Source organism: Pelophylax lessonae, assembly GCF_965119305.1.
Source record: "Pelophylax lessonae genome assembly, chromosome: 2".
NCBI classification, from domain to species: Eukaryota; Metazoa; Chordata; class Amphibia; order Anura; family Ranidae; genus Pelophylax; species Pelophylax lessonae.
The window spans coordinates 730202608-730211905 of record NC_138769.1 but is presented as its reverse complement, the minus strand read 5'-3'; the positions used below and the strand labels follow the sequence as shown (position 1 = coordinate 730211905).

The window sequence follows — 9298 nt, the reverse complement described above, 5'->3', positions numbered from 1 at the left end:
AATAATAGTGTGTGACTGTGGGGGACATTAGAGTGTAAGCTCCTCTGGTACAGAGACTGATGCAAATGGCTCAGTGTTCTCTGTACAGCACTGCGGTATATGTCAGAGATATATAAATGTATAATAATAGTGTGTGACTGTGGGGGGACATTAGAGTGTAAGCTCCTCTGGTACAGAGACTGATGTGACTGGCTCAGTGATCTCTGTACAGCACTGCGGTATATGTCAGAGATATATAAATAAATAACAGTAATAGCGTGTGAAGAGTTTAACCCTCCCTGCTTCTCCATATGTACAGAAATACCCAGAGAGGAAAAGTCGCAGCATAACCCTTTCACTGCTCGCCTGCTATTCCAGCCTCCAGGATATACTAGGCACTCTTTTCTTTCCTCTGACAGCCAAGGGGTTAATGACAAAGTGAAAAAACACCAACAAGAGACAAACACATTTAATTATTGTCCCAGGGCTGTCCTGAGGGGCCACTGATTAGAAGAGAAACTCGCTTTCTTTCCATAATGACCGTCACGCTCCCCTGAGATCTCGCACTGGAAACAGAGTGCAGGTGAGAGACTGTCAGACATCTGCGAAGGGTGAGACTGAGTGGAGTGCTGGAGGACAAGACACCTACATGGGCTGAGGAAGGGGAGCGCCACGCCACAGCCACGGGATCGGAGACATGCAGCACTTAACAGTAAGCATCAAACCATCTCCCTTCCATGTACAATGGAGGGATACATTCATATCTCTACATAGCCCAGACTGAAAGGAGCTTCCAGTATATTTTTATTATTATAATACAGGTTTTATATAGCGCCGATGGTTTGCGCAGCGCTTTACAATATGAGGGAAGACAATACAGTTACAATACAATTCAATACAGGAGGAATCAGAGGGCCCTGCTCATTAGAGCTTACAATCTAGAAGTATATGCTGAGACTTGTAGTTCCTAATCGGCTGAAAGATCACAGGCATAAATAATTTCCTGCATATCTTGTATGCCCTGATAACTATGTCTAAGAAATACGTCAGAGCTATATAAATGTATAATGATAGTGTGTGACTGTGGGGGGCATTAGAGTGTAAGCTCCTCTGGTACAGAGACTGATGTGACTGTCTCAGGGTTCTCTGTACAGCACTGCGGTATATGTCAGAGCTATAAACATGTATAATAATAATAGTGTGTGACTGTGGGGGAGACATTAGAGTGTAAGCTCCTCTGGTACAGAGACTGATGTGACTGGCTCAGTGTACTCTGTACAGCGCTGCGGGATATGTCAGAGCTATATAAATGTATAATAATAATAATAATGTGTGACTGTGGGGGGATATTAGAGTGTAAGCTCCCCTGCTACAGAGACTGATGTGACTGTGGGGGGATATTAGAGTGTAAGCTCCTCTGGTACAGAGACTAATATGACTGGCTCAGTGTTCTCTGTACAGCACTGCGGTAAATGTCACAGCTATATAAATGTATAATAATAATAGTGTGTGATTGTGGGGGAGATATTAGAGTGTAAGCTCCTCTGGTACAGAGACTGATGTGACTGTGGAGGGACATTAGAGTGTAAGCTCCTCTGGTACAGAGACTGATGTGACTGGCTTAGTGATCTCTGTACAGCACTGCGGTATATGTCAGAGCTATATAAATGTATAATAATAGTGTGTGACTGTGGGGGACATTAGAGTGTAAGCTCCTCTGGTACAGAGACTGATGTGACTGGCTCAGTGTTCTCTGTACAGCACTGCGGTATATGTCAGAGCTAAATATATGTATAATAATAATAATAATAGTGTGTGATTGTGGGGGGATATTAGAGTGTAAGCTCCCCTGGTACAGAGACTGATGTGACTGTGGGGGGATATTAGAGTGTAAGCTCCTCTGGTACAGAGACTGATGTGGCTGGCTCAGTGATCTCTGTACAGCACTGCGGTATATGTCAGGGCTATATAAATGTATAATAATAATAGTGTGTGACTGTGGGGGGACATTAGAGTGTAAGCTCCTCTGGTACAGATGATGTGACTGGCTCAGTGCTCTCTGTACAGCACTGCGGTATATGTCAGAGCTAAATATATGTATAATAATAATAGTGTGTGAATGTGGGGGGATATTAAAGTGTAAGCTCCTCTGTTACAGAGCACTGCGGTATATGTCAGCGCTATATAGATGTATAATAATAATAGTGTGTGACTGTGGGGGGACATTAGAGTGTAAGCTCCTCTGGTACAGATGATGTGACTGGCTCAGTGCTCTCTGTACAGCACTGTAGTATATGTCAGAGCCATATAAATATATAATAATAATAGTGAATGACTGTGGGGGGGGGGGGGGGGGCATTAGAGTGTACATTTTTGTTTATTTAAAATCTTACAAACATAATAAAAACATATTTATATATATATATATACAAAGTAAATAAAAAGATATAAACAAAAATAGCTTACATCAGCGTAGAAACAGAAAATTGTTTTTGTTAGAAGAAAGAACACAAAAAAAACTAAATATATCAACCAAGACACATTTATTTATTTATTTATTTTCCCCGTAGTCTTTATTGAGTTTATACAAGGTAGTACAAAGACAATACGTGGTAACATAAAAATAAGCAGGACATAGTAACCGAACGGTTCGGCACGCTTTTGTGCTTTTCCACTGCTGGTACCGCATGGTATAGTGTCGGAACGGTTCGGTACGGCGGCGCTTTTCCACTGCATGGAACCGAACGGTACGGCTCTGAAAAAACAGTACCTACTCGATTGTGGTTCCAACAGGTACCATAACTGGTACCATATCCCACAATCCCAGTCACTTCTAGCCACTGATTGGTCAGAGAATCCCACCCACCCCGTTGTTATCCCACCCACTTAACTTTAGTACTACTTTAGTGGAAAAGCAAACCGTACCGTACCGTACCGAACCGTACCATGCGGTACCAGTAGTGGAAAAGCAAACCGGGCCAAGCAGGGCCGTGTAGAGCCGAGCCGGTACTTGCAGTGGAAAAGTGCCATTACTGACCAAGAATCAACAAATTGTGTATGTAACTTAAGAGGTTTTTAACATTAGATAACATCAAATAACTGCAGTATGTGGAAGAGGGGAAATATCCTCGTTGGCTACTGTATAGCATTGGGTTTGGGGAGGAGTCTTATAATGTATGGTTAGTAGTACCGCTAGTTATAATTTATGGTGTGCTCGTAGTAGAGTGGTAAGGATGTATTCGGTATCAGCGGTTATGCTGAGATGGGCGAAAACAAGGATTCCTGATCATGTTACATGGGGTGGGGGTAGTTTATCTTTGTGTATATGATATGGGGGAGGGGTTTGTGGAGGGTTATTCAGGGGGGATGGGGTGGTGAGGGATAAGAACAGCAGGATGAGTGGGTGGAGAGGGGCAGGAATGATAATGGGGAGAATATCTAAGGTGGTAACCTCATGGTACGGAGGGGGTGGGTATCCATCTCTCTCTCCCTCCTTTCATATGCGATTATGAGGACAAGATCTGGGGATGGTATTGTCCCCATTGCTAATCCTTGTGGGCATACCAGTGGGATGCCAGGAATAGATGGGTTATGCCATTTTATGTGAAGTGAGAACTTGATATTAAGCTGATGTTTGAAAGGTGTCCCAGCAGGCCCAGGTTGACCAGAATTTTGTGAGGGACTCGTTTGCAATGCTAATGAGGCGTTCCATTTCTGCTATCATGGCAATTCTGTTGAGCCATTCCCTGATCGATGGGGCGTGAGTGGTATTCCAATGCAGTGGAATGCATTGCTTCGCCGCATTAATCATGTGCATGGGTAGTGGTTTAAAGTAGGATCTTTTTGGGATAGAGGGAAAATGAAGGAGGAATTGTGCAGGATTGAAGTCAAGATTATATGCAGTAACATTTGTTGTGACGCAACTTCTAACCAGAATGTTTGGATTTTGGGACATGACCACCACACATGCAGGAGAGTGCCCTTTTCTTTTTGGCATCTCCAACACGTGTCTGGGACATGTGGGTGAAACTTGTGCAAGAGTTCAGGCTTACAGTACCATGGGGTTGGGATTTTATATCCATTTACCTGTGTGGAGGTTTAGGAAGATTTGTTCCCAATCCTCTGGAGATAAGGAGATGCAAAGGTCTTTCTCCCAGGTTGAACATGCCTGACTCGAGTTTGCCCAGATCCCTGCGAAGAGGAGGGAATGTGTTATGCAGATGAGATAACTTTGAGGGTTTTGTTTCGTGCACAAGATTTCAAAAGGGGAATGTTCCCTGGAAATATTGCAGGTAGTGCGTTATTTGGTTGTAGGAGCCATTGGGGAAAATGGGGTTTTGATCCATTTGAGGGAAGCTTCTCGCGTGGGAGAAGTTTACCCTGCTTAAAAAATTGGTGGACTAGGACATTGTTGTGTGGCCAAATGCCTTTCAGATAGTCATTGTACATTCCTGAAAGGAATTCTGGGTTTAGGCGTAGAGATGTAAGGGGACCTGGAATGGAGGATGTGGAGGTCGATTTACAGACTTCTTGAAAGCTGTGACGGGTCGGGCCAATTAGGGGATGTTGGGGAAGGTCTGGTGGTGTGTGTTTTAGAGATATCCATGGAAGGAATAGTAAGGGGAGTGTAGTGAACGATGCTGAAAAGTGAATCCCGTGTCAACTGAGCAGCAATGAATGTGCACATCAACCAAACCTGCCTCTCTAGCTATTTGATTTAAAAAAAAAAGCCGCCACTGTCCAGCCTGGCTCCAGTAACTTTCCTGTCCTTAGTCCTAGTGATGGTGTTGAAATCACCACCAAAGACAACTTGCTGGGTTGTAAAAAGAAAAGGCTTGATTTTCATGAAGAGGCATTTTCTGTCCCATTTTGTCTGGGGCCCATAGATGTTAATCAGGCGCAGGTCTTGCCCCCCATGGAGATGTCTGAGACCATGCATCTCCCCATTTCTACCTCAACCCCATAAAAAAGTACCGTAACTCCTGTGTGCGGCTCGGCCGCAAGAGACCAGAAGGAGGGCTCATGCCTCCACTCTCTTCGCCAGATGAATATCGGACAAACTAGACAACCGGGTCTCTTGCAAAAAGAAAAGATCAGTATCAAACCTGCTGAGCAAAAAATAAGGCCATGTTACGTGCACTTACTGATTTAATAATGGCAACATTAATGGTTGCCACTTTCAAAGGAGTGGGAACTGCCATCAGGATGATTGGGGTACACGTTTCATAGCCTGCTTACCTCCTCCCTACTCAGGGACCCTACATGCTTTAATGTTCCCTGTGGTTCCTCTTCCATGGAAAACGCAAACTCATCACCCGATGAACCCTCATCCTCCACCTCAGAAAACACTTCAAACTTATTGGACCCCTCCCAGGTTCAGGTACAGGCACATTCTTCTTCCTTTTCCCAGACTTTCTTTTTGCCTCAAAACACCCTATCTTCATGAGACAACTCTGACTTCAAAACCCCTGCCCCCTCCTCTTCCATTCCAACCTCATCCACCCCACTCACTCCACTTACCACAACAGTCCCCCACCCTTCACCCCAGCACCCCCACCGTCATTCACTTATCCCCTGGCGCATCTTTTTTTTCTTCTTTCTTTTCCCAGACTTTCTTTTTGCCTCAAAACACCCTATCTTCATGAGACAACTCTGACTGCAAAACCCCTGCCCCCTCCTCTTCCATTCCAACCTCATCCACCCCACTCACTCCACTTATCACAACAGTCCCCCCACCCTTCACCCCAGCACCCCCACCATCATTCACTTATCCCCTGGCGCATCACGCCCTCCATTTCTCAGATGCCGGGAAGTGGGGGTCAGTGCAACCTTGCACATCGGTCTAGCTCCCTCCACAGCCCCCACTACCTCTGGGGAGACTGACACAGGAGGATCAGACACATCATCCACGGACACCGACTCAGGGGGCATGACACAAAAGGATAACACTAAGACAACAAGAAAAGAGACATTGGGGACCCCTAGCACAGCCCCCCCTCTCTTCTGCCTCTTCCATGTCCAGGCGAAAGGCTCTTCCACCAAATCAGACTGATTATGCAAGGCCTGGCTGGACCCATGCTCAAACTTATCACAAAGATTGCATTTGATCTTATTGCAATCCTTACCCAGATGCCCCAGGCCCTGACACAGGAAGCACTTCATCTCTGGAAATGAGGAGGCAAAATGACCCTGAGAACTGCACTTATTACAGAGCTTGGGCTGTCCAGGGTAAAACACAACAATCCTATCCTTCCCAATGAAGGCTGAGGAGGGAAGATGCTGGACCACATTCCCACACACATGCAACCTCATCTGCACTGACCACCCTCTTGTCCATATGCCCCTCTCATCCACAATCTTCTTCAATGGAGTCAGAAGCTCCCCAAATCTCTTCAGCCAGACAGACAGGTCAGCAGAAGGATTGGATTCATTCCTTACGAGGATGGCGACATTCTTCACAAGAGGTTGGCATCAGACAAGTTTTGGGATGATTTCCTCCCACTCTGGCAGACTTCTATACACACGCTCATGCTTCTCCCAAAACATATCGAGAGACTGGGAGCGAGCAAAGAAGAGATCATACTCATAGGAGCCTACCAGACTGATCAGAGCAAAGATGTCATCTGCTTTGAAACCCATCGGCAAAATCTTGTCCACAACCAACCTCCTTATAGGGGGGGCACCCCCACCTTCCCACCTGAGCAGCACTACATTCTTCTGCCTGAAAGACAGGGGTGCAGATGGCTGACCTGCAGCAGACCTACCTGTCTGATGTGACCCCATCATTCCAGCCAGAGCCCCAGCATAGGTTTTATGTGCAGAATTAGACACTTTAGATCTCAGGGCTTCACCACTGGTTGCAGGAGCCCTACTCTGCAACTCACCACTAGAGGCAGCAGCTGTCACTCCATCCACAAAAGCACAAGCAGCTTTATCATTTACATTTATTTTCACATCCGTGGCACTACTACTCCCAGCAGACCTACTCATACCAGATGCTGCTGTCTTCACCTCCTCCTCCCCCAACACACTCCTCTTAGGTGAATGTATTCCACGCCTTGTCATTCTTCCCTGGATTTCAAGAACACCTTTCACAGTACAGCTGTCATTTCCTTTCCCACCATTATCTGCTATACCTGCAGCAACCAGTGGGGATTGTCCAGCAAAAATGCCAGATCCCTTCCCCCCAGCAGAGTTCACAGTCAAAGTTTTCTTACTGTCATTGTCCAGAGACATAGAATTCATAGCATCAGAGTTCACAGTCACAGACATCTTAGCTTGAGAGTCTAATTCTGCACACACAGCAGCCATCTTCTCTGCAGAGCCCTGTGCAGACACAGGAGGTTTTTCCTCCAAAACCTTGCTGTCCATGCTGCTCTGCATGCTGGAGTTCATACTGTCAGTTTTTACAAAGCATGGCTTCTCAGTCACTTTTACCTTTAAAGGTCCAGGTACAGAGTCCTCACCATCATCCTCATCCTTTTCCTCCAATACTGGAAAAGAAGGGTGGCGCTCACTGGTGTCTATAAATTACTATACTCTATGGATGGAAAACTGAAGAGTGTCTCTTAAGTAGAAATGGCATTTATTGAAGAAATCAAAAATAAACATTTAAGTATAAAATTAATGCCACACCAGCCCCAAAGATCCCAGACCTCCTTGGGTTGCTGTAAGATTCCAAGGGAAATGCTGACCCAGCGGGTGGTACCTGATATAGACTGGGGATCTCCAGACGTCACGATGGTAAATACCGGCTGTTGGAGGATGGGGTACCTCAAAAAAAACACACTGCACTGGTGTCAGGCTGGAGGGGGGCGCTGTGCGCGGCCTCCGCACAGTCCCACAGCTGGTGACAGCTCTCCTGCGCTCGGGATTCCGGGTCCGCCGGCTCCTCCGCGATAACCGGAAGTGACGTGGGGATCGCGTCACCGGAAGTGACGATCAGCTACAGTCAGGAAGTCGGGCTGGTCACGGACATCAACGTACTTGCTTTCTGGTTGCCGCAACTACATGTTTCGCGGGCATGCGCTTTGTCAAGTTGCGGCAATGGGCAACCAGAAAGCATTTAAAGCCGGACTGATAGGCGGGCTTATGGTGATTGACCAATAACAAACAAAAATGAAAAAGGGAGGAGAAAAAAACGAAAAAAATACTGCAGAATCCCACAGCAACCCTGAGGATAGATAAACATTACTGGCAATTACAGAATATCGCTGAGAATATAGAACAATTAAAAATATTAATAAATTATTATAAAAAGGCATATTACTGAACAATAAATTAATAATAGACTAAAAACACCTATTATCAGTGAGTACACCCCAAATGAAAATGTCCAAATTGGTACGAAAGTGTCAATATTTTGTGTGGCCACCATTATTTTCCAGCACTGCCTTAAAGCGGAGTTCCGGGCACAGAAATCATTTTTCAACAAACATACCCCCGGGACAGTCAGGGCTAGTACATTCCACAATGGCTAGCCTCTGATCTGTCCCGGTTCGCACTTACCTTTTAGAAGAAATACTCACTTATAACATTTCTTCCACAGCGTTTCCATCTCTCTTGTGGGCAACTGAAGCCGGCGCGGTCCTCTTCGGCGTCTTCTTCCGCGTCTTCTTCTCCCAGAATGCGCCTGCACCGGCCCCTCTCGTCACTTACGGTGCGGCGCCGCATTCCCCACAGCTTCTGGGCATGCCCAGAAGCTGTTTAGCAGGGGAATGCGGCGTCGCCCGGAAGTGACGAGCGGGGCCGGAGCCGTCGCATTGATTCCTGGGAGCGATGACGTTCAGCTCCCAGGAATCAGTGCAAGCCCGGAAGTGACGGCGGAGCCGCGGCACAGAGGGAGGAAGTGAAGACTAGGTGAGTATATTCGATCTTCAATTACAAGGTGAGTAAATAAAAAAAAACCTAACTATCCAATTCCTTTTCAGGTGAAGGGGAACAAGCGGACGGGCACAAAAAAAAATATCGATTTTGTGCCCGGAACTCCGCTTTAACCCTCTTGGGCATGGAGTTCACCAGAGCATCACAGGTTGCCACTGGAGTCCTCCTCCACTCCTCCATGACGACATCGGAGCTGGTGGATGTTAGACCTTGCGCTTCTCGACCTTCTGTTTGAGGATGCCCCACAGATGCTCAATAGGGTTTTGGTCTGGAGACATGCTTGGCCAGTCCATCAACTTTATCCTCAGCTTCTTTAGCAAGGCAGCGGTCGTCTTGGAGGCGTGTTTGGGGTCGTTATCATGTTGGAATACTGCCCTGCGGCCCAGTCTCTGAAGGGAGGGGATCATGCTCTGCTTCAGAATGTCACAGTACATGT

At 46.3% G+C, this 9298-nt stretch overlaps 1 protein-coding gene across 1 annotated transcript in view; it reads left to right on the top strand.

Moving 5' to 3' along the window:
* Positions 1-565: 565 nt before the first annotated feature.
* Positions 566-9298, top strand: part of LOC309546319 (short transient receptor potential channel 2-like) — a gene marked incomplete at its 3' end in the record, with an annotated part of 87309 nt that continues 78576 nt past the window's right edge. Inside the window, exon 1 of the mRNA XM_082245930.1 lies at positions 566-691. Within this exon, the coding sequence (XP_082102056.1) occupies positions 677-691 (15 nt within the window). The 5' untranslated portion in view covers positions 566-676. The remainder of the gene's footprint in view (positions 692-9298) is intronic.